The sequence below is a fragment of the Varanus komodoensis genome, unplaced genomic scaffold, assembly GCF_004798865.1.
Source record: "Varanus komodoensis strain SLA01 unplaced genomic scaffold, ASM479886v1 scaffold4, whole genome shotgun sequence".
Classification (NCBI taxonomy): domain Eukaryota; kingdom Metazoa; phylum Chordata; class Lepidosauria; order Squamata; family Varanidae; genus Varanus; species Varanus komodoensis.
Window position 1 is genome coordinate 4,088,894 of NW_025335941.1, and position 26,167 is coordinate 4,115,060.

Here is a 26,167-nt window from a genome sequence, read left to right on the forward strand (position 1 = left end):
TTATTGTGTTAAATCAGGAAAATAGATTCAATCAATGAAGTGTGAAATAGAATGATTTTAATCCTGTTTGAAGTGCAAATCTCAGTGCGACCCTAGCTGTAGAGTCTCCAACTAAGTCTCTGTAATATATAATGCCATGTCATGCAGGAAACACAGCAAATCATGTTAAATGCTGCAAAAGGAAATATTAAACTGGCAATTAATATTGAACCTTAAATTCTTACCTTCACAAAAAACCCATATCTTAGCTTTTACATCATTATCATTGAACCCACGTGTGTCAAGACCCTAAACAAGAAAATTCTTGGAAGTGGTGACAGCAAGTATCATGTGATTAAACTCATGGGTCCCATCCAATTTATTTGGTTATGCATGAAATAATGTGCAACCACCATACTGTGAAGTTCATCCCCATCAGTTTAACATAGTGTACACTATATCTTTGCTTGGTGAGCTTTGGGGGTAAATCAGTTGCTGTCTTGTTTCTTTTTCTCTTTGTTACCAAATGTCCTCATTCACAGTTGCATAAACTTGCATGGAAATATTCTGTAAATCATTTGCAGAGGTGGGTGGTAAGGAAAGAATGGGAAAATCCAAACACCAGTGCGGTTGATCCACCTTTAATCTAGTTCCAACCTGGCAAAATATCCAGGAGGATATCATTAGGGAAATGGTGATGCAGGGGAAATATATCTGCAGCGGCTTATCAAATTAGCTATCATGCCATGAACAGCTGACTGTGTGTGTGCGTGTGTATATATAAATAATGGATCAACGTAGCTGCTGGTCTATTTGGAGTCTGCTTTGACCCATGCTAATAGGGATTGTTATGATGAGCTCCTTCATATCAGAATTCAGCACTATGTTACTGGGGATTTTTTGCTGCTGGCGGTAACTGCATACAGCACCCTGGTGGTCTACTTCTAATCAAAGTTCAACTCCTTGCACAAAATATTAGTTACATATAAACAATTCTAATTGAATTAAATAAGAAAAACCCTATGATATTTTAATAATCAGCTTTTTGTTGTTTTTGTTTCCTTGTAATCAAAACATTTCTCAATGAAGTTTTTATCAGAAGCAAGAATCCCAAAGGCATGCTTGGTATTGAAAACTCAGTCATGTGATAGCTATAGAAATAGTTTTTGCTTCCACAGACATATTTGTTCCATGACTTCTGACATTAGAAAACTTGTCCATGTTTTTTTTTTCTTTTTAAAAAGTTCAAAGGAAAACAATAGCATATGTGGTACCAGGGTATCATGTCAGTGAGGGTAAGCAAGATTGAGAGAGAATGTATTAGCAGTCTTACCCCAAAGGAAATTCTAAATAATCACAGATCAAAACTGTCTCAGTCCCATGCACTTTCTTTACCTCAGTGCCTTTGAGATGTTGTAAGGATTGTAAAGGTGCACAGAGATCAAGCAGAGTAAAGCATCACTTTGTAATGTTCCCTCTCACAGGGATACCCAGGTTATAAGGTTGTTCCACCAACAGTTCACTGACATCCTTTCAAAAATAGCTATGCAGTCATCAACCATCACAGCTTTATTTCAAGACCTTAAAAAAAAAAACTTCTGACTGCTTTAATCATAGCTGACTTCTGTCTTTGTGATTTTGATGGAAAATATAGGAATTTTCTGTGTATTCAGTCAGACCATTGGCCCATTTAATCCTGACCCATGGTAATACTGACTGGAAGCAGCTACCCAGGTTTCGGTTAGGAGTTATCCAGCCCTATTGAGAGAAGCTAGGGATTGAACCTTGCTATCTTATGTATGGAAAGTATGTGCACTACCCACTTGAGCTATAGCCCCATCAGAGCTTTGCTAAAAATGATGCAGTTTTAAGAAAGGCCTGGCTGGATCAGATCACAGGCCTATATTGACTCAGCATTCTGTTTCCCACACTAGCAAAGGTGAGACCCACTACCAGGACATGAAACTTACATATTTCTCTCCCAAGGATCTTCCCCTATCATTCAAGCTTTACTGGCTTCTGTCACTGGAATTCATATGTTGATACTGGAGGATATGAATTAAGGATATTGAAAGACGTGGTGGTATAGCCATTGCTGGAAAACAACACATTTTCTGGATTATTTGTATTCTTCTAACCTGAATAAATATTGTCCAGTTTCAAATATAATGCTTTTTTGAGCCAAACTAATGGTGTCATAGCTTCAGGAGTTTCTGGATGAAAGAGATTTTTAGGTCCTTTCTGGCCTTACTCTTGACCTGTTTTGGGGTCAGAAATGGCCTTCATCACTTCAGGGATGATTTTTTCTGAGATATAGACAGGGATGGTGCAATCCAGTTGATACTCAGTAGTGTCTGATAGTATCATCCATGATATCCCTCAGGACAGTCTCAAGGAGGTAAGAACTGCTGAAACCATACTGAATTGGTTTCATTAATTCCTGAAGGATATTGCCCAAGGAGGGGATCTAAGGAATTAAGGGAAAGGGGATCTAAGGAATTAAGTGGTAACAGAAGTGAAATACTAGACCTTACCTTGTGGGCAGGAGGCAGGGGGATTAAAACATAAATCACTGGGTATAGAGAGTACACATTCCTGAGTTCTTCAAGATGGAGCGCTTACATCCATATATGCCCAGCCGCCCCCTGAGATCAGCGGGAGAGGCCCTTCTCCGGGAACCCTCCGTGAAAGAAATTAGGAGGGTGGGTACTCGGAGGAGGGCTTTCTCAGCAGTGGCGCCTAAGTTATGGAATGCGCTCCCCAGAGAGGTCCGCCTGGCGCTGTCGTTATTTGTTTTTTGGCGCCAGGCGAAGACCTTTTTATTTAAGCAGCATTTTAAATGTTAATAGTATTGAATTTTATCTGGCCAGGGTGGCTTATTTTATATTGTATGTATTTTATTTTAATGTTTATATTTTAATTATAATTATTTAACTAATTGTTGTAAGCCGCCCCGAGGCTTCGGCGAATGGGGCGGCATAAAAATGTTTTAATAAATAAAAAATAATAATATTGCTGCTTTTAAAATTTGTGTCCCTGAGATTGGCCTGAAAATGAGATGAGGCTCAATAAAGATTAACAAAAAGTCATTCACAGGAGGTAAAGGGAAAGTCCTGCTTAAAAGGAATCCACAGAACTTCTACAGGGTATTTTCTTTCCCACTGACCTTTTTAGAGTTCATTGAGGGGCATGTGAATGGGAGTAATCCTGTAGTTACTGCTTACTTGGACTTTCAAAAGACTTTTGGCAAAGTGCGTCAAAGAATTCTAAGCAAGATGGAAAATGAGGTCTTCTTATGGGGCTATAATTTATTTAAAAAGAGAATAGATATAAATGAGCAAGGTAAATAGTGTCATGGAATCACACACTCTGCTGTGTACTGCAAACCATCTGGCTTTAGGGAAATCTATAAAGAGATGGATTCTAAGATGATACCTGAATGTCAGAAACTGTGAGGGCCTTCCTGATATCAATTAGTAAACCATGCTGGGCTGAGTACTACAACTTTAAATGTTGTACTGCAATGTATGTGACTCACTCAGGTGTGGTGCCTGTTACAAGAAACTGTAACAGTGATAAATGTAAACATTTATTTTTTATGATATGTATTAAGGACCACATGAGTTGTTACTCCTTCTATCTGTAATCCAACTCTTTACTTTTCTTGCTGGTGGGATGTGTGTGTGGGCTGAGTGGAGGAATGAATGAATGGTCTGGATTTACCAGTTATCAAAATATACCAGGGCTGGGAATTTTATTGGAGCCAAAGGGAATTTAGCATCCAATTTCACAAATCTTGATGAGATTTGAGTACTGAACTCCATTAACTTTTTTGAAAAACTAAACCTGGATGTCATGTGCTCTTGTTACAGCCAAAGCAGTTTTACTATGCCTTGGAGTATGTTTTTGATTGAAACAGCAAATCTTATAATGTGTTTCCAGTAAAGATACAGCATTATCATTATCTTTGCTTGTGAAGGTTACTTTAGCAATTCACTTCATTTACCCCCATGGCATGTAGCCTGCAAGTAAGCTGTGTAAAATTACTTATAAGCACAGAACTCTTGGGTAAGGATATATGGTCCAATTTGAATTTAAAATGAAGGAGAAAATCTTCACACAGATTTAAGCACGGGTTCCTCAAACTGCTTATTTTGGAGCAACCCTCTTTCCCCAAGTCCAAGAATAAGCGACTGAAACATGGAAGCTTCGAATATTTGGGGGCCCGCATGTGAAAGTTTCGGTGATGCAGTATTGATAGATTCACAGAATAGCAGGGTTGGAAGGCGTCAAGAAGGTAATCGGTCGAACCCCTCTGGTGCAGGATGCCAAGCCACACCATTCCACTTAGATGAATATCTGAGCATTTATATGCACCATGGAGTTTTCAGGTGGCCTAATTTCCATCCTATCACCAGAAATAGTGATAGGTACTGAAAGGTCCAGGGCACAGGCCCCTAGGATGAGCCTGCCCTCAAAAAACATAGTGCAAATGTTCACATGCTCATTTACAAGTGCAAATATATGTGCATCATTAGAAATATTCTAATTTAAATTATATAGAAGGCAAACTCAATAACCTGTCACTTCTTTTCAGAACATAACTAAGCATAACTAAATTGCGCTTGCCTGAAACTTACTGTCCATGTACTCACATTATTGCTTCGCCTTTCAGACCCACATCAAGTCGAGGATTTTTAATTGGCTAGAACCAGCAAAGAGCTCTATGGTACTTGAAACATATACCAATTAATTACAAACTGGACATTGCATATTGGCAAGGGGAAATGTGGGAATGTAATGAACACTATAATAAACTATTGTCTAAGGCTGCAAACTTTTATAGCATAGCTCTTATTAAGTATAGTGTGATTTACTTCCAAATGAATTACTTCTTTCCCGTGCCCCCATCTCCTAGTAATGCAAAGCAACTGGATTCAGAAGCTGCGGACTTGTATCAAGTGAGGAATTGCTCTAAAGAACTGTTGAAGCTAAGGGAAAATGTGCATCAGTTATTATTATTACTATTATAACATTTCTATGCCACCCCTTGCCGAAACCTCGGGGTGGCTTACCACACGATAAAATACAATGAAATACAATAGTACATCATAAATTACCATTAATTACAAAATACAAAAATAAGAGTAAAATAAAAATAGTTTAATGTTTTGTCTTACCACTAATTTACCTGAAACAGTTTTGTGTTTAAAAGATAAACTGTCCCCTATTGTTTGCCCCAACCAGAGTTTGTGAACTGACTACAAGCCTATGCCATGAAGAACAGTATTACTAATACCTATGCATAAAACATTCTGCTATTTATTCAGGGCTTCATCCAATACCACACAAGCAAACTTTCACTAGTGCAATAGGAATTTTCTTGCTTTCCTCTTCCCTGCCCACCACATGCCTCAAATCTGCTTTGGACAGCATTGGGTTCAAGGCTTATTCTTTTCTTATTGCTTTTAAGTACCAGCGTGAATATTCATGAGAGTACTTCAAAAAGGACAAAAAATGCTGGATATTAACATTTCAATAATGCTGCAAATATATGTGTTTTTCATTAACATCCACTACCAGCAGTAACAATGCATTTGAAGCTGTAAATATAGAAACAGTTGCTGTGCATCTGTGAAAAAAGAAAAAAAATGTGATGATTTACTATTCAAGATGTGCACATATCAGAACAAAAATAATTCCATGGGGTGTACAAGTCTAATAGCAAGCTCGTCAGCAGTTGAAGAGGGAATGATGATGGCAGATGGCTAGACTAGTTAAGTCTTGCACAGTAGCTGGGTGCTGTTGACGAACAGAGAAATCGAGGAACAGCAGCTAGGCGGAACCATTACAGAATAGTAAGTCAGTCTTCTGTGCTGTTTGATTCTGTAAATGACTTGATCATGCCTACAACATCAGAATTCTCTTTGATTATGGCAATTTGTATTTCACACAGCTTGGCTGAACATAAAGGTATCTCATGTTACAGATGCATACGATAATTGCTTAAATTTGAGAAAAAGAACTATCACAGTTATCTAAGTGGAGAATAATGTTAAATCATGCTTGGATCTAATTCACATGTAAGCTAACACAGCATATCAAAATTCAGACAATCCAATGCTCCCCAAATGTCCATCCAATGTTGCTTGCCTCTCCACTTGAATATGCAGTTATGTTTTGAAAATGTGGTGATGTCTACTGCAATAATTTCAGTAGCTTTTGACCAAACCATAGGGGTAACACACATATTTTATGTACACTTACATTTACCTAAGAAAACTGTTATCACCCATTAGATTGCACTAGCAGGAATGATTGCCAGTGCAATGGAAAGCTAGTGCTTCCTATAGTAATCCGAGTCATCCAGAAAGCCAACTGAGGATATTAAGAGGTTACTAGTACATATTGTGGAGGAACAAGGCTGGATCTCATAATTCTAGACCCATGGATGATCTGAAGAAGCTGAGTGAGGAGAACTTAGGGCAGATGAGATAATGTACTAGACACAGGAAATGCATAGTTAAACTATAATATTTGCTACTATGAAGTCGCCAGCAACTTCAATGACTTTAAAAGAGGATCAGACAAACTGAGATTAAAATAATCTGTGTCTAGTAGTCATGATGGCTATACATTATCCCCAGTAAGCCATATGACTTTATATCCCAGTTGCTGAGAAATAACAGCTAGGTGTCCTGTAGGAAGCAGGATACAGGACTACACAGGGCCCTTCTTACATTCTTATGAACATAGGGCATTGCATATGAAGATCTTTTGAATTCATGTAGTCAACTGTGACTTTCAATGTGCTAATACTAATACTGACCAGATGTACATGACACATGTATCCACTTCATGTGAAAAATGTTTAAACGTCAGAACTTTGTTTTGTTTTTCTTATTTTTGGCATTAATGCATGTGTTATATGCTACAGCTTCTTCACTATACAACCTTTTTCCATAAAACCATACAATGAATATTTGGAGCAGGAGATAGATGACAAAATATTAGTATTTAATGGACAGAATTTATGAACATATGCATCAGAGAGAGAGAACCCTATCTTTGAAAGGTATATAGATCCTACATGAGAACAATGAATATATGAAAGTTAGAGCAGTAAAAGAATAAATAGGCCCACTTCTTTTATATTTGTAGATTTTAGACCATGTCATAAGAATATCTTCTGTTCAAATAGCATGCACTACTTCTTATACTACTAACTTTGATCTAGAGCAAACTACTAAAAAATGTCATCCAGGAAAGGGGGTAAAATATATACTTATACACTTTGCCAATTTTTCTCAAATGCACAGAGAGTTGTTAATCCATCCTAAAGCATTCAGGGTAGTTTTTGCCTGTCACTTGCCATGCAGGAAAACAGAAAGAAAGAAAACAACTAGCAGTAAGTAAAAAAAACAAGCATATTCCTGTGTTCATCAATGCTGAATTCATCCTATAAAGTTTTTGCTTCTGTGCAGTATTTTAGGCAATGGTGAGCATTGAGGTCTTTCTCCAACTTTTCAAGATCAGTTATTGTTGTTGCTTAATTGTCTTTGTCATAAAGGAGTCAGTACAGAAATTAGGTGCGTCTTACTGGCATGCTAGGCAACACTGTTGTAAAAGAAGATGCTAAATTGAAACAGTAAACATATAGATACAGTCTGAAAAGTATTATCATTCCCTATTCTTAAAACTATACATTTTAATCTCAATGTTAAAACCTAAGACAGTGGCCCTTGAGGTATTAAGTCATGGTCTTTCTAATCATTACAATTCAGAGATTAAATTTAAGGTTTTTGCAATCCTCTCCTCCTCCTCCTCCTCCTCCTCCTCCTCCTCCTCCTCCTCCTCTTCTTCTTCTTCTTCTTCTTCTTCTTCTTCTTCTTCTTCTTCTTCTTCTTTTCTTTTGGCAGTAAGTCCCAATGAATTCAAGTATGAGGCCGTACTATCTGAATATGTACACTTAAAAGTTCAAAGACCCAGTGAGACACACACACACACACACACACACACACACATTGCAGTGTTCAAAAACCAATAGAATTTCAGTTATTGAATTCAATCCCCATCAACCCCGATTGGTGTGATCAATCTTTATCTGATGGGTGTTGTAGTCCTGTAACATCTGAAGGGCCAGAAGCTCCTCATTTCTGGCATGAGGTGTAATGGCGTAAACATACATGCTTAGCAAGAATAAATTCATTTTTATCTCATCTACCACTTGAAAACTGTGCTTTCAGAAATTTCTTCTAGTAGCAGAAGGAGCAGAAGAGAACAGTAGAGAGCTTACCCAATCATTCTGTTTCATTTTTAAAAAGAAAGATAGGCATATGAATATTCTCTTGTCTGTACTCAGCAGATTATATTTGAAACCCTTTCCATGTATTTTGATTTTGTAAACCTGGTTTAAATATATTCCAGGAAATGAAGTCTTCAAGGAATGCTATTCACTCTATAAGCATAACTTAATAAGCTATGTGGTACCTTAATATCCAAGTGCAGCTGCAACCTACAATACCACCTATAAGTTATATATAAATTTAAAGCACTTTTATGTTCCATTAGTGGAAAGGGTTGCTGTATACATGTTTAACTCTCTGTTAAAATGAATGGAATACACTTTAGCTAGATGACAGTCTGCAGAATGCTTTACAATTTTTATTAGACTTGGCTCAGAATAATTTTCTGTTTTATAGGTGGAGTATTGGACCTGACACTATACGCTGGATTCAGCCTTAGCCATAGTGTCATTAAAATCAGTCACCACCAACCAGATACCATCTCAGTATATCTTCAATGTTCAGAGTTGCATACATTGAACCATATTTATCACTTCAAAGCTCATCTCCACAGTTTGGAGCTCTTCTTGATCCCTTTGTAGTTTAACCTTCCTAATTTTCTGTCAGTAGCAAACTTGGCCACTTACTGCCCATCCCTAACTATTATCCTTTGCCTGTTAAGTTTATTTATGAGCCTTTTATCAAAAGCCTTTTAAAAACTCATAAATAATGTTTACTAGACACATGCTTGTTGACATTTCTAATGGACTTTGAAAAGGTAGTGGGGAAGGACTTAGCCTTGCAGAAACCATCTTGATTTTGTTTCAGCAAAACTTTTTCCTTCTATGTACTTGCTAATGTCATTTTAAACATTCCTTCTACTACTTTTTCCTGAAACAGAATTGAGATAGTTTTCCTGTAATTCCCTGGGTTGTCCTACCCTGATCTTTCATTCTTTAAAGTTGTCATCTTTATATAATTGTGTAAGAGAATTGACAATTTCAGTTTGGGGTTCTTAATACTTTCTGGATGGATACCTTCTGGACCTGGTGACTTACTTGTTTTCTCTTTATTAATAATATCTAAAAAGGGGTGTGGGCAACATTTTTGGCCCAAACAAATGCTTATGCACACACACACACACACAGAGAGAGAGAGAGAGAGAGAGAGAGAGAGAGAGAGAGAGAGAGAGAGAGAGAGAATGAGTGGGGAGGGAGGGAGAGAATGCATCCAAATCTCAAATCCAATGCTTTGGACTTGGGAGAGATGTTGTTTTAGTTGTTGTTTAAACAAAGGTTTCACCACAAACTCTCTGAGCCATGATAAAATCAAACTTAGTTGTACAAAGTTCACTGCCTGCACCAATTCAGCCAAAACTGCTGGCTGCTTTTAGAAATTAGGAAGGGCAAGGGTCAGATACAGACTTGGGAGGTCTTACCCCTCCAAGGGTTCTACCCACATCCCCAATGGATGAAAAGTATCCATTATAACTGGAAATATTTATTCATAATCTTCATGTCTCTTTACCTTGATCCTTCGTCAGGAGATTGAGATGTTATACTGTTGCAACCCATCCTCACACTCAGCAAAACTCAGGAAGAAAGGGTTCTACATCTTTATTAAAAATGTATGGAAGAGAGATGTGGGTTTGAACTGATCATATGAGAATTTATAATATTAAGGCTATGAGATTCATGAGAAACATTTGAAATGCACATGTAAAAGTCTGTATTTCACTTTAATTTATATGTGGTTTTGATTATCTTTTTATCTATAAGTATTATAGTAACACACACGAGAAAAAGAAAACAATTTCTTTTCAAGAATTGGAAAATGCAGCCATTATCATCACCTTCATCTTTATCATCATCATCATCATCATCATCATCTCATTTCTATACTGCTCAATAACCAAAGTGCTTTGGGTGATTCACAGCAGTTCACAAAGCACAATGCGATAAAAACAGCGCATAAAGGCATATGTGCACACAAGTACATGCACTTAAAATAGCCACATTTTTTAAAAAAGAAACTGTTTGCTAGCCTAAACAGCAAAAGTTCCAATTCAAGCAGATCTGCTGCAAACAGCTGAGCCAAATGCGCCATTGGCGTGGTCTTAGGAAATGGACGTAACAGCGGTGGGGGCTTAACGTGTCCGCGTAGAAGAAGGAGGGACAGATGGCTGACACCTATCCCCCCTTCTGGTTTTGCCTCCAGCCAGAGGGTGCCAGGTAGCCTTGTCAACCGCCCCTCGGGCCTGACAGTGCTGCTGCTCAATGCCAGGTCGGTCCATAATAAATCTTCCCTTATCCATGACTTGATTGTGGATGAGGGGGCCGACCTGGCTTGCATAACGGAGACCTGGGCGGCGGGGGGGGACGTTGCCCTCTCTCAACTGTGCCTGTCTGGGTATCTGGTTCAGCACTGTTCACACCCGGAGGGGAGGGGGAGTCGCTTTGGTTTACCGAGCCTCCATCTCTCTCACGGGACTTCCGGTCCCTTCAAGACCAGGGCTGGAGTGCCTCTACTTAGTGTTGGGCGACCGAGACAGATTGGGGATTCTGTTGGTGTACCGTGCACCCTTCTGCCCAACAGTCTCCCTATCTGAGCTGACGAAGACCGTCTCGGACCTGGTGTTGAGGACCCCCAGGATGTTGGTCCTGGGGGACTTCAATCTCTATGCTGAGTCTGGTCTTACTGGGGTGGCTCAGAACTTCATGGCCTCCATGACGGCCATGGGGCTGTCTCAACATGTCTCCGGCCTGACCCAGGAACGTGGACACACTCTGGACCTGGTTTTCTCGATGGGGCAGGAGGAGGGTGGTCTGAGGGTGAGTAATTTATGCTTGACTCCCCTGTCATGGTCAGATCACTTCCTGATGAGGTTTGTGCTCGAGAGTGACCTCTCCCTCTGTAAGGGTGTGGATCCGATTGTGTGGGTCCACCCCCGGAGCCGGATGGATCTGGATGGATTCCTGAAAGCCTTGGGGGAGTTTCCGGCTGACAAGACTGGTGCTCCTGTCGAGGCTCTGGTTGAACTGTGGAACGGGGAGATGACCAGGGCTGTGGACACGATTGCTCCTAAGCGTCCTCCCACCGGGCAGAGCCCGCTCTTCCCCTTGGTATACACCTGAATTGCGGGCGATGAAGCAGGTTGGGAGACGGCTAGAGTGTAGGTGGAGGAAATCACAGGATGAATCTGACCAAACACACTTGAGAGCCCACTATTGGGCCTATGCTGTGGCGGTGAGGGCGGCGAAAAAGAAGTTTTTTTCTGCTTCCATTGCCTCCTCACAATGCCGTCCAGTGGAGCTTTTTCGAGTGGTGCAAGGCCTGGTTCGCCCGGGTCCTAAGGAAGATCCGGTTCCACCCTCAAAGGCCCGCTGTGATGACTTTGCCAGGCATTTCAGGGAGAAAATCGCTCAGATTCGTCACAAGCTGGACTCCACTAATGAATCAGAGGTTTCTGGGGAGGTGCCAATGATGCCGTCTGGTCCAGAATTATTGGATGAATTTCAGTTATTGCGGCCCGATGATGTGGACAAGGTGCTTGGACGAGTACGTCCCACCACTTGCCTATTGGACCCTTGCCCGTCTTGGTTAATAAATAATTCCAAGCACGGGATTGGGACCTGGATCTTGGAAGTGGTTAACGCTTCTCTGAGGGAGGGTTGGGTGCCTGCCCCTTTAAAGGAGGCGGTAATACGACCGGTCCTGAAGAAAGCGTCACTGGATCCAGAGATGGCCACTAACTATAGACCTGTGGCCAACATCCTGTTTCTGGGCAAAGTGTTAGAGGGGGTGATGGTGGGACAACTCCAAGCACTCTTGGATGAAAGTGATTATCTGGACCCATTTCAGTCCGGGTTCAGACCCGGCTACGGTACTGAATCTGCCTTGGTCGCCCTGTACGATGACCTGTGCAGGGAGAAGGACAGGGGGAGTGCGTCCCTGTTGGTTCTCCTGGACCTCTCAGTGGCTTTCGATACCATCGACCATAGTATCCTTCTGGATAGGCTTGCGGGATTGGGGGTCGGAGGCACTGCTTTGCAGTGGTTCCGCTCCTATCTCAACGACCATTTCCAGAAGGTGGTGCTGGGCGACTATGGCTCTGCGCCATGGCAGCTATGCCATGGAGTACCACAGGAGTCCATTTTGTACCCTTTGCTGTTTAACATCTACATGAAACCGCTGGGAGAAGTCATCAGGAGGTGTGGGCTGTGGAATCATCAGTACACTGATGATACCCAGCTCTACCTCTCGTTTTCCACTAATCCAGGTGAGGCAGTGGCTGTGCTGAACTGGTGCCTGGCCGAGGTAATGGGCTGGATGAGGGCCAATAAACTGAAGCTCAATCCAGACAAGACGGAGGTCCTGTTGGTTGGCGGATCGGGCTTCGGAGAGGGTGGATTTGACCTGGTCCTGAACGGGGTTGCACTCCCTCTTAGGGACAAGGTCCGCAGCTTAGGAGTGCTCCTCGACCTGGAGCTTTCATTGGAAGCTCAGGTGACAGTGGTGGCGAGGAGCGCTTTCCTTCAGCTTCAGCTGATTAATCAGCTGCGCCCCTACCTGGAGTACGACTGCCTGGCGACAGTGACACACGTGCTGGTGACTTCCCGCCTTGACTTCTGTAACACGCTTTACGTGGGGCTTCCCTTGAAGACAGTCCGGATACTTCAGTTGGTTCAAAATAGAGCTGCCAGGCTGCTGACGGGGACGGGACGTTATGTTCACATGACTCCAGTCCTCCGTCAGCTTCACTGGCTTCCCATTGAAGTCCGGGCCCAATTCAAGGTGTTGGTGATGACCTATAAAGCCCTAAACGGCTTGGGTCCTGGTTACCTGAAGGAGCGCTTACATCCATATATGCCTGGCCTCCCCTTGAGATCTGCGGGAGAGGCCCTTCTCTGGGAACCCTCCGTGAAAGAAATTAGGAGGGTGGGTACTCGGAGGAGGGCTTTCTCTGCGGTGGTGCCCAATCTATGGAATGCGCTCCCCAGAGAGGTCCGCCTGGCGCTGTCGTTATTTGTTTTTCGGCGCCAGGTGAAGACCTTTTTATTTAAACGTCATTTTAATTGTTAACAATATTTGCTTATTTATCTGGCCAGGGTGACTTCTTTTACATTGTTATTTATTTTATATTGTTAATTTTATATTGTTATTTTTGTATTTTATTGTATTTTATTGTGTTGTAAGCCGCCCCGAGGCTTCGGCAAGGGGCGACATAGAAATGTTTTAATTAATAAATAAATAAATAAATAAATAAATCATACCATCAAATACCTCAAGTGCCATCAACTGGCTGGGGAAAGAAGACATTTTCAACGTGGTGCCAGAAAGATGACAGATTTTGTGCTAAACAGGCTTCATTCCATAAATGGGAGCCCATCACTAGGAAGGCTGTTCTTCTTGTTGCCACCCTCTATGTCTCCTTTGGAGGTGGCACTTGAAAAAAGACAACAGAAATGGACTGTAGTGTCCAGGTTGACTCAAGTTGGAAGATATAATCCATCAGATATTGTGATACTGAGTTTTGTAGGTTAAAACCAGCATTTTGAATCTGTCTCTAAGTATGCAGGCAGGCCATAAGAGAAGCAAGTCATAAGAGAAGCATACTGGTGGAGATGTGTCAAGACCCAAGGCAGCTTCAGGGTGCTCTCTCTGCTGGCCAAGGACCCACACAGCAGCCCTGGTAGTTGCAGGATTACTACCCCAAGCTAATGCAGCTGCCAGGGCTCTCATGAGCTCCACCTGGAAGAAGAGCTATATAAGAACTGGCTCTTCTCCCTAGGAGCTGCTTTAGTAATGATACAGCCTGTGATGTGAAAAAAGGTTTACAGTTGCACAACCTTCATTCTTTGAGTGTTTGAGGACTTCTCCACTTGACTTGTTTTCTAAGATAGGATTGAGCACAAGGGGAAGCCCATAAACACTAGAGGGAAGTATTCCATGGAGCTTCATCACAATCCTAGATACAGGCTAGTGCAACCACTTGTTCAAGGTCCTTGTCCAGGAAAGGAACATATCCCTGAATCTAAAACTGTTAAGATCTTTCATGTCGAGAGAGTTTCTGTAGGAGATGTAAGGGCATGCTGACAGAGCTACCAACAAACCTTGGCATTGTTTGTGGGCTGAAACACAGCAAAGCAATTAATTGTCTAGGAGGTGTTTTCCTTACTTCATCAGTCTTCCTAATGCCTTATCCCTTTACACTAATTGGGTCATTCCTCGAATCCCACTCTGTAGGCCTTCTGCTGCCTCCAGGGCACAGGGTCAGGAAACAATCCTCCACCAAGAGAAACAACCCCCAATGTCTCTGCAATTTTTTTTCTGATTTATATCCTGCCTTTTTCCTACAAGGACTCAAGGCAGCTTACATCTCTCCTCCATCTTATCCCCACAACAAAATCCTGTGAGGTAGGTTGGGCTGAGAGTCTGTGTCTGGCCCAAAGTCACCCAGTTGGTTCCACGGCTGAGTGGGGACTAGAACCCAGATCCTCTGAGTCCCAGTCCCATGCTCTTAACCACTGCACCACACTGGCTCTTCACAGGCAAATTCCTAACAGGCAAAACAAGCATCAAAGAGATATGTAAGCATGGGAGAATGAGGGGCACCCACGCCATTATGGAAACTCAAAGTGGACAACCAAAGGGAATGCCTCCTCGATTTTGTCCCTTCAGTGGCATCTGGCCTGATGCCATCCTGTGCCCCATCATGGAGCTGTTTAAATCTGTCAAGGAACTGTCAGTTATAGCCATTTCATAGCAGGCCATAGCAATGATATTTAGCAGAGAAACCAAGTTTGGGAAAATACATACAAAATGTTTGTGTGTATATATTTTCAGTGACAGTGACTTCTTGAACTTTGCCAGGCTTTCTTTCAGCAATTGACCATGTCGAACTTTGTTTAGTCGGATAGAGTAACTAATATAATTGGTATTTTTGATAGAATAATATACTCGTTTTATGGATCAGTAATTTTATTGTAGTCAGTGAAACCCTGAGGGGAAAAGAACAGCAATACAGAGCAAACCAAAGTCTCTCTGAGAGTAGAGAATATTATCTTCAGCCTACTAGCATTAGAGGGAATGTAAGAGATCTTTTCAGAGCCAATCAGTGTGTGTTTGTGCAGTCCTGTTTCTCTGTGATCATATACATATACACAAACTTTTCTTAACTTTTTAATCTGTAACAGTGCAGGTCAAAAATCCTTCATGTCATCCCAAGCATTGTACAGACATTTTGTGCATAGTTTAGCATAAAGACAATATAAATGATGTAACCTAATCAGTAAGATTCCCATTCTGTTCATGTGGACTATGTATGTAGATCATGAGTGTCAAGAAAGCATGAGTTGTGATAAGGCTTCTAAGCATCTATTGACCTCATGTAGATGCTCATACCATGCATAACATGAAAATTAAATCCACTGTTTAAAAGATGTCTTACTCTTTTATTGGGTTTAGTTTTACTAAGTTACCTTAAGTCATTGTAAATTTTAGACATTTTGCCTAAAGGGATGCTTCCTTCCCCTACTCCATTCCAGAGAATTAACTTAAAACTTTTGATTAAAAATTTATACAATCTGTAAAAAAAACTTATGTACAACTGTGGGGTAATGTTTAACCACAAAGGCTCTGAAAATCTTTGGTGGAGCAGGCTGTGGTGGAGGAGGCTGTGTTGGCTAAATTAGGGGAAGATAATCAATGTAATTAATGCTTTTTACAGTTTATTGTACTATTTAATTTTTGGTGTGCAATGAAGGGAGGGGAAATCAATGCAGGGAAGACAGAGGCAGAGTTGTCCCCATGACACTCATGTCAGAGCTAAAGTCTCACTGCGAGTGCTGCTTCACCAAGTAGTTCCACCAAGTAGTGGGCACTTTCCTCACACCTCAGATGATGGAGAACATCAAAGAAGAGCAGTGTATAGTCAGGAAGATGTAGATATATAGGGGATGATACAGGGAGGAGATTATTAAAAGATGGGCATGTTCACCTTGAAAGATAGTTTCAGGAAATGTTTCTCTATCTCCTCCAGCAGGACTTCAGGATTCACAGAAGTTCTGACAGTGTTTCTCAGGAAATTGGTGTATTTCTTCCCAAGCTCTCTATTCAATTATACACAAACCTTTATAAAGAATCCAATAATTTTAGTATGGAAGGTTTGTTACACTAAATGTACAAATTATTTATATATCTTTCTGGCCTTTTGATTTATTTTAATTCTATACTGAAATTGGTGCTTTAATGGAAACCTGAGATTTCACAGAGCCCGGAAATGTAAGTGAAGCTCCTTTATTAAGCCAAATTGTAGCAACAGACCCAGGAGTTAGTGGCTTAATTTTCCATTTCTCTGAATCAAAATTCCCCTTGAAAACAGTCTGTACAATTCTGATGATGGTAGAGAAAGCCCCCTCAGAATAGTTAAACATTTGGTTCTCTGAGTCTGATCAGCAGGTACAGCCTGCAGGGAGCTTGTTTATCCTACAGAACGATCTCATTATGAGGACAGTGATATACTGTGGTCTACTTCATCCCCAGAAGCTATTCGAGGAAACAAGTGGGTAAATGATATTTATCTTATTCCCTACATTGTGCTATTATCACTTGCAATAACTGGCTGCATAATATTCCACTTCATTGAATGTAGCTCTGAAGCTTCAGCATTTTGAATAATACAAGTGTTGCCACAGTTTACAAAGATGGTATGATTGACAGTAGGAAGGTGTGCTAATGGAAATATTGAGAGAGAGAGAGTTAAGCCTCACAAACTTGGATGGGGAATTTATTTATGTTATTTATGTTATATATTATATTGTAAGCCGTCCTTTTTTTGTGAATAGGATGACAAATAAATATTTTAAATAACTAAATAAATAAACTTATTAGCTTTTCCCACAGATAAGTTGTTGTTGGGGGGCAGGATACATGGAAACTGATTAGAAGTGTAGTGGGCAATGTTTTAACTGCAGAATCACTGCTGGATACAGAAAATGTTTCAATGTTTTAACTATTCTTATATACTCTGGCCATATTATGTACTAGTTTCATTGTTTCTCACAATCTACTCTTAGTTCTTCATTAAAGTTATTAAGGAAGATGTTGAACAAAACAAGATTCAGCAATGAACCTTTCAGAATACTGCTATATTTGTCTTTTAGTAGTCATCTGAATCCATCCTTTATTATCTTAAATACTGTGTTTCAACCACTGGTGTGTAAGTCTTCTATCTGAAATAGGTTTCTGGAAAATCATTTTGCAAGTATTCTTTTGATGCATATGGAAGTCTACACAAATCAAATCACCCCCTTTAATATACAGCTCCCATGGGTAAAGATGATCTATAGATGGGGCGGGGCATTGCCTGATTGGATTAAATGCAGCACATTATGTAAGTGTGGTTAACATGAGAAATAGTTCTTTATATGTTTTTGTCACCCACAAGTTGCAGCTAGTCCTATGTAAAAACAGGTTGGATCCAGATTTAGTAATACATAGAGCGGACCCATTCCTATAAATAAAAACTAAGGTAAGCATGATTTACCTGTCTCATTGGATTCATGGCTTTGTTCTAAGTATGGTGAAATCTGAATCCAACCCATCATCAATTATAATAAAGGAAACTCATTATGCATAATAAATATCAAAATTGATATCAGCAGCAGAAGAACACAAGTATACATGATGTTAAAAAGATAAAGGAACTAAGTGAGATAACAAAAGTGAAAAAGACAAGAGAGATCATCTGAGAAACACAGGCTTTCTTGAACTTGAATGGGGACATAAAGCAGGACTTGGTTAGGCATGATATAAACAGCAGTTTTGGGGTTTGCCATAATTCTCCAAAAATCATTTTAACCTTGTTTTTGATCTGATTCTTCTCTTGTTTAGGCAGGAAAAGTACACATTTTTGTGCATATATTTCAAAGGCGTACACCCGCCTATCCCTGAGTAAAGCTTGAACACACATATTTTTTGGAAAAAGCACATTTCAAAGTTCACATTAATAATAATAACTCTTTTGAGTGTCAGCACAAATTCAGGAGTATGTAGAATGCGAGTAAAGGATGCATGATATTGCACAGATGAAAAATATGAAACACAAGTTCCCAACTTCAGTCTGTTTGGAATATGAAGATTCTCTAAGATATAGGCAGAGCAAGTTTGCCGATACAGGAAGAGGTTTCGGCAAGGGGCGGCATAGAAATGTTATAATAATAATAATAATAATAATAATAATAATAATAATAATAATAATAATTTTTAATCAAACGTGGGAATCATCACTTGCTTTCATTCTTCAGTAGTTTGTCATTGTTTAAGAGCAAATTTTCACCATTCTTGTCTTCCCAATGCCTTGTTGATATAGGTTCTTGGTTGAAGGCTAAACAAAATATATTACGTGCATATTCTGTGTTGCATTTTAAACAGGTTTTTTGCCTTTTCTTCCAAAAAATGAAATCCTAAGGCAATATTAATGTATTGATCATAATGGGCTATTTATTTCTTTTTTCAATACTTTGAATTTGTTGCAGATGCAGAACTAGCAAACTTTGGTGTAGTTTCAAAATATGTCACACTTCCTTAGACTTATTTGTTTATTATTTTAAGCATTTCTATACCATTTGATTAGCATAATGCTGTCAGAATAGTTTACACATATTCCCTAAATACAACACACACACTCTTTTTCTCAATATAAAAGCATAGAGACTTTGAGCATATTGAAAGCTAACTTCTTACAGACATGATAAATGTGAGAATATAGCATTCAGGTGACAGAAATAAATCGATAGCCATTGGGATTGTATGGCATGATGAATTCTGAGCTGAATTAACTGAAGGCTAGCTGCTCTACAAAACCAAACTCTTATTAAGCATAAATGAAACTAGACAAAGAATGGGAATTCCTTCCATATCTCTTTTGCATGAGCTAAATGTCATGGGTTGTTGTTTTTCAAGTTATAAAAAGGCACTTTTTAAAATAATATTTTTATTTTGCTTCTATAAACACTAATCATATTATCAAAATATCTGGTAAATACACATTACAGTGGAGTCAAAGCTTTTCCGTTACAAGAACACTTTCTCAAACAGGTGTAACAAGCTGTGCATGGAAATGCAGAATCTTTGTACCTGCAACACTTCTTACAAATTTTCTTATACTTGTGCAGGATTACCAGCAAGTTGCCACAGTTGCAGTGTTATCCAGGATGGCTTTTTCCATTCATCATTATGTCTTGATCCAAACCCTGTTGGTTGGTCAAGGCAGCATGGGACTTGGGAAGGTTGTCTGACCCCAAACATGGCCATCCTGGTACACTGCACTCTTCACATGCTATTCTAGAACTGTGGATTCATAGGATCTGCTGCATGTTGCCATTCCTTGTGAAAAGCTGTTTTCTTGTCTTATCATTTTTCTGTCTTATCTATTTATTACATTTATATCCTGTTTTTTTCTTACATTGAACTCAAAGTGGCTTACATAATACTCTTCTTCCTTTCAATTTTATTCCTACAACAATAACCCTGAGAAGTAGGTTGGGCTGAGAGTTTGTGACTGGTCCATACCCAATTGGCTCCATGGCTGAGTGAGGGAAAAAAATCCAGATTGCCTAAATTCCTGTCCCACGCCCTTAACTAGTGTACCACTGGCTTTCACAGATAACGGGATGACAGAGCTCCATGATATGGTCTGGGACATCGCAGAGCACAGGACAGTTCCATCAGTACATCATTCAGTTCAGGCAGCACTTTCCAAGTTCCCTGCACTTGCTTTTTACCATACCCTGCAAAGCTGGAGCCAGTATCACAACCAGTTGGAACATAGAAACACTGCTTTTCTTAGCAGTTCTTGTGATGGTGAATAGCAGAATTATTCATTCAGTCAGTCATTTGCCAGATCAGAATGATACAAGCATACTCTGTTGCTGGTGGCCACAAACAACAGCTAATACCACAATATCAGTGTGAACAGTCCATATTGGTATCCAATAGTAGCTATGTTGTGATGAAGGTTGGGTATACAGCAACATGCCTTGTATCAGCCTGCTCGTGGGTGCAAGGGTTAAATGAGACAGCATCTTGTGGAGACAGTTTGCAGAGAAACCTCTTCCCATCAGTTATGATGAACTGCTTACACTCCTGATGAAATGCATTACCAAAAAGTATTCTGAAGTCAAAATTATTTATTGTTCATATTGATCACATGCATGTTAGGGGTCAGTATCAGTCAGTCATGTGCTCCATGAACACAAGGTTCTTATGGGTTATATAAACAGTCCTTTGGGTCTTACATGAAAAACAAGACAATGAACAGAATGGATTTAAACATGCAAATTAAAATATCTATTTCCAGAGTTAACTTGGGAGAGAGTCAATCAAAGGTGTTGGAGCATCAAACCAATCTTTGTCCCCAAGAGATATAATGTATCCCACTCTGTCTTTCATTTAACTACCTATCTAATCAAAGCATAAGTCACTTTTAGCCACAGCTCTCAGGGCAATGCACATAAATGTGAAATACTAACAAAAGAAAAAGTCATCAATAGATCCAGTTAAGTACAAGGATAACTAAGCATAGGCAGAAATACAGTATAAAGCAGCATAGACTAACATGTTTAAAAAAAAACAATAAAAAGAATGGAAAAAATGTACACAGATGAAAAATAGCTCTAAGACAGTTAAAACTAAGAGACAACTTTTAACTGTCTTCTTCTAAACCCTCCAAAATTTTTAGTCAGCTCTTTCCAGTCCTTTCTTCATACACAATAGAACCAGTTGATCTCATATCCCTCTAAGTTGCCATTTGTTACCTTTTCTTTGTGCATTATCTCCTAAGAAAACGGTGATGGCCCTACGGTATAGGACAGTTTTAACAAGCTGCCTTTAGAGGTTTTACCCTTCTGAATTGGTTTGACACCAGCATTTGGTAGTAAAGCAATGTTGCTTTTCTGCTACCTGAGCCACAGTTTTTGCTGATATTACATCAGTAATGGTAGGGGTGGTAGGGTCTGCATCAAAGAGCAACAGGGGTCATGTGTCAGGCATGCCTGCTTTTCAGCATGCCATGTTAAACATTTCTATATAAATGCAACAAGTTTCATTATCTCTCCCGAGTTCTCAAGAAAAGTTTCTGCTGTCCTGCCATTTCAAAGACAAATGGATAATATACTGTCTCTCTAAGAAATAGTGCCAGTTTTTGAACAGGAATAGAAAATAACTGTATTCAGCAAAACTATCTAATTTACAGTTTTCCAATCCATATGAGAATGGAAATGTATTCAGCAGTTACATGTCTGCAATTTTTGCAGTTGTAGTACAAATGCATATTAAAATGCCTTTGTTGGGGAAAGCAAGCACACAAGTGCATTTGTTGGTGAGACTAAAGTAGAAAATGCTTTATGTTGTGGGAAACTGCTTGAAAAATGTATTTATTATGCACATTTGTGCACTTTTATGTGTATATTAGAAGAGAAATGTAGAAATCCATTTACACATTTCCATGTGGATTTTTTAATGAGTACCAATACAGAAGGAAAACAATTCTGAAAAAATTAGAAACTGAAATTGCCAGATTTGTCCATTGCTCTTCTTCAAATAGTGGATTCTGAAGGCCAAGGCCATTTTGTCTTTGCCATGGTACTGTACTGTACTGACCTAAAATGCATGTGGAAAAAAATCAATCCCCTTCTTTCTTCTTTTTTAGACTAAGATATAAATGGATGGTCATACACAAACGTTTTCAGTCTTGATTGCATTTAATAGCTTTAGCCAGTGCAGTTAAAATATCTAATAACAGAAACAGAAATTACTGCTTGGTTCTATCTGTCTGTCTCTCTCTTACCATAGTATGCCTGTAGTGGAAAATTTGAGATATTTCAAGTAAAATCTTAAGTAATTTCCTCCTGATGATAATCTGAATAATATATCTTGACATAGTTTGTTTTCCTGTGCAATAAAATTTAAAAGGAGAATTTCACTTACCCCAATTTAGTGTCTGCTAGGCACTTTCCAGTTTGCAGCCATTAATTCTTGCTTTAAGATCTTTTGGATTAAACCATTTCCTTCCTTTATGTATATTGGTTTCAATACTGTCCAGTGATTATAATACATCTGGTCTAGATAGTCTCTGTGCTGATAGTCTCTGTCATTATTTTACACTAATTTACCCTTAAATAATAGAGGGTTCAATCCAGTTTTAGTTTGATTTAGAACAGACATGCTCATTTTGATGGTCTACTCAGAATATGCCTGAGTGGATCCAAGTCACTCTGAAAAGAAGGAATAATTGCTAAATTATCACAGAAATTATTAAGCAAGGTGATTAGGCCCATTAATTGATCCAGACCAGGGAAAACAGAGTTTCAAAAGACTAACCAGTATGTTGTGGATGGTTTGGTTGCATCTTCAGTCAAACTCATCTAAAGTGCACTGTTTTTAGTCCGTTATTCTGGCATGGTAACTTCTGTGATGTTCAGTTCCACATTAGATAGAAACTGTGCTGTGCATTCAGCAATATACAACTTCCTAAATTTTCTTCTTCTCTCTCCTGTTTTCTCTTTCAGCGGATGGATGTACTGACTGGTCAGTGGATTACAAGAAGTATCAAGTCTTAGTGGGAGAACCTGTTCGTATAAAATGTGCATTGTTTTATGGATATATAAGAGCAAACTACACTCTAGCACAAAGTGCTGGACTGAGTTTGATGTGGTACAAAAGCTCTGGACCTGGCGATTTTGAGGAACCTATAGCTTTTGATGGAACTAGAATGAGCAAAGAGGAAGATGCCATTTGGTTTCGCCCAACAGTAACACAAGACAGTGGGCTTTATGCATGTGTCATAAGGTATGTATAGTTGACATTCTTTGGACATCATGAATGGGGAAGCTATATAAACGTAGTATCTTTGCTCTGTGCATCAGATAAATATTATAATCTTATCACTGAACTATCTATTTCATTTTGAATGGTTTGTACATAACCAGTATTTTACTTGTTCAGTGTATTCATGATTATTTGTTTCACACTCGATAGGAAATTATTATATTTTACATTCTAGTCCTAATGGCTTCAGTTGGTTCTCACCTTACCAATGTTTGTATTCTGTGAACACTCCCCATAGAACAAACACTTTGAAATTCCATAGTTTTGAACAGACATATAAGTGATATTTATCACTCAGCCTTTACAAGGAAGGAAATGATATTTCATTGCCTACTAAAAGTATTAAAGCTAACTCATTCATATTTTTTTATTTTTCCTTCCACTATTCTCTTATTTCAATTCTGCATAGTTTTCTACCATGAAGAGATATTAGACATTAAAACAGGTACAAAAATGAAACATGAGGGAAGGGAATGTTGAATGAAGGTAAACACAAAACCATTTCCTTAAGTTTTTGCTATAGATATCATTTTATAACCATCTTGCAGCTGCAGAAAGCAGTAGGGCTTGAGCTTAACTCAGCACCTTTTTAAATGGGAGAGAGAGAGAGAGAGAGAGAGAGAGAGAGAGTCCAAAATAGCATATCACTTCTTATAGTTCTCGCTTTTGAAATGCATATTCCCCTCCTTCTGCATCACTAAAATGATTCATACTGAGATATACTTTCCTGCCTATAGAGAAAACAGAGACCATCTGGGCTCCCACTTAGATTTTGAAAATTACCAGAGAATATAGAATTAAATTTAGAGATAGGTTAAATGATGCACATAAAAATGCAGAAAAAGCCTTGCAGAGAAACTCCACAGTTTATTGCTAAATGGGTTGTAACATTTTACTTATTGCCCTTTGCAGAAAGAGTATAAAAGCTCTGATAGCTCTTCATTGACACATAGCTGTAGATATGATTCAGTTGTCTGCATACTGTAGCATCCGTAATGAATTACAGCCCCAAAAGGTACAACTGGCAGAAAGTGCACCTGTTATTAAGGTTTCCTAGTTTTTTAACCAAGGCGAAAAAACCAAACAGAAGCAACCCATGCACTATCTCTGTCATTTTTAGCATTTGGTGCTTATTGCTGAAGTGATTGCCCCAGTTTTATGTTCTCTGCAACTTCTCAGCTCCAGTACAGTCTTTGCCTTATCATGTACTCTATTTTACACAATAATAAGTATTTTCTGCTTCTTATATCCCTGTTCAGATGGAAAACACAATACATGAGCAGACTCTAAAGCTGATTAATTGCTTAGGCTCAAGTACATGCCCTAGTGATGTAGGTTGTTCCTATAGTAAAGGATCAGCATGTAGAGCACATTTATACACAGTGTTATATCGGTGATCTTGCAATCTGTCCTCTCTGCTGAAAGTGCTATATAATTCTCACCATTCATCCAGCAATCTATAGTCATTTTAGATAAACACTGAGCTTATGTTATTCACTGTTGTGTACCATAAAAATGCTTACTTTTTTTCTTTTTGGGGGGGTGGTATGTAATTTTTCAGCCTAGGAAACATCTGTGAAGTGCGAGATTATCAATTGTCACATTGTGAGACATAATTAAGAAAATTAGCATGTTGAGTGAGCTATATTTATTAGAAACTGACATGAATACACTGACCTGGTGGCTTCTCTGCAAATTCAGATCATCTCTATTTTGTAGCCATTAGCTGACAATCAGGTCTATCCCCCAATCAATGGATTATGGAAGTTGCAAATGGATATGGCCTTAAAATTCTTGTTGACTTTTCCTTCAGCACTGATTTAAAGGGCTTTGTCATTATCTGTCAATCTTATCTGCATGAAACAAAATGAGTGCCTTTTTAATGACATCCCTCAACTCTCAGCTTCCAGTGCAACTCACCCACAGACAATACTGTTCTTATTCTCGTGATTGTTAACATGCATGTGCATAGCACTCTGCAGGATAACAGAACACACACACAACTGGCAAGACCCTTCTGTGAGGATTTTCAGTCTTACCACAGAGAAAGACAGCAAAAGGAAGTAATGTGCAGGTTATGAGAGTGGTCATAAATTAATATAGATAACAGACATTTAGGTTATGTTGTATTTCATGGTGGTAAACAAGAGATTCAGTCAAAAGTTCAGTGTATTTTGAAATTTGTTTAAATATATGGTGACTACTACTAGGTGACGTGTATTATATGGAACAGCATTTTGGAGACCAACTCAAGATTCCTTCAAATAGGGTGGAGACATTGATATGCTATGTTTAAATGCCACTGTGTTGTACAAAACTCTGTAGTTGTGACTAAGTATCCCATCCTTCAGCCACTCACTCCTACCTGAAGTATAGCACTCCCAGAATCTGGTTGACTGTGCAGAAGGAAGAAGGACCAGAGGAAAGGCAGGAAATCAAAGCTGCTGCCGCCTCCAGATCTTAAAGAAATGTTAAGACACACTTGAACCTTCTGGCGACAACCTGGCCACTCTAGATTTAAATGTATCAAAATGCCTTCAGATAATTCCATACTTGTGGTTGAATAAACTAGGATTCTTTCACTTTGAAATGGAGTCACCAGGCAGAATCCAACAGGGTGCTGCAACTCTGTTGTAGAACCCTGATAGTGCCATTACACAAGCAGAGATTTAGCATTTCTAGGACAACTGGAAATGAGCACACACACACAATCACGTGTTTGTGTGTGTGTGTGTTATGCATATGTATATGTATACATTCTTTGTGAAATGGAGCTGTAAACAGAGTTTGCATAGGGGCACTCCCCCAACCTATGCTGATACAGAAATTAGAGTTTCCTTTCCTTTCAGGGTTTCCTGCAGAAAGTGTTAAATTACACAAGTAATGAGTGCCACTTGTGCAGTTTAATCAGTGGGAGGAACCACTTGAAGAACCAACTCAGAGAGGCACAACAGAATTGATGGGGATGTGGTACCCTATTTAATACCACCCGTGCGTCCATGTGACATAACTGT

At 39.3% G+C, this 26,167-nt stretch overlaps 1 protein-coding gene across 1 annotated transcript in view; it reads left to right on the forward strand.

The window, feature by feature from the left end:
* Window positions 1-26,167, forward strand: part of IL1RAPL1 (interleukin 1 receptor accessory protein like 1) — a 581,999-nt gene that overhangs the window by 245,425 nt on the left and 310,407 nt on the right. The window contains exon 2 of the mRNA XM_044442750.1: window positions 22,835-23,114. Coding sequence (XP_044298685.1) covers window positions 22,835-23,114 — 280 coding nt within the window. The remainder of the gene's footprint in view (window positions 1-22,834; window positions 23,115-26,167) is intronic.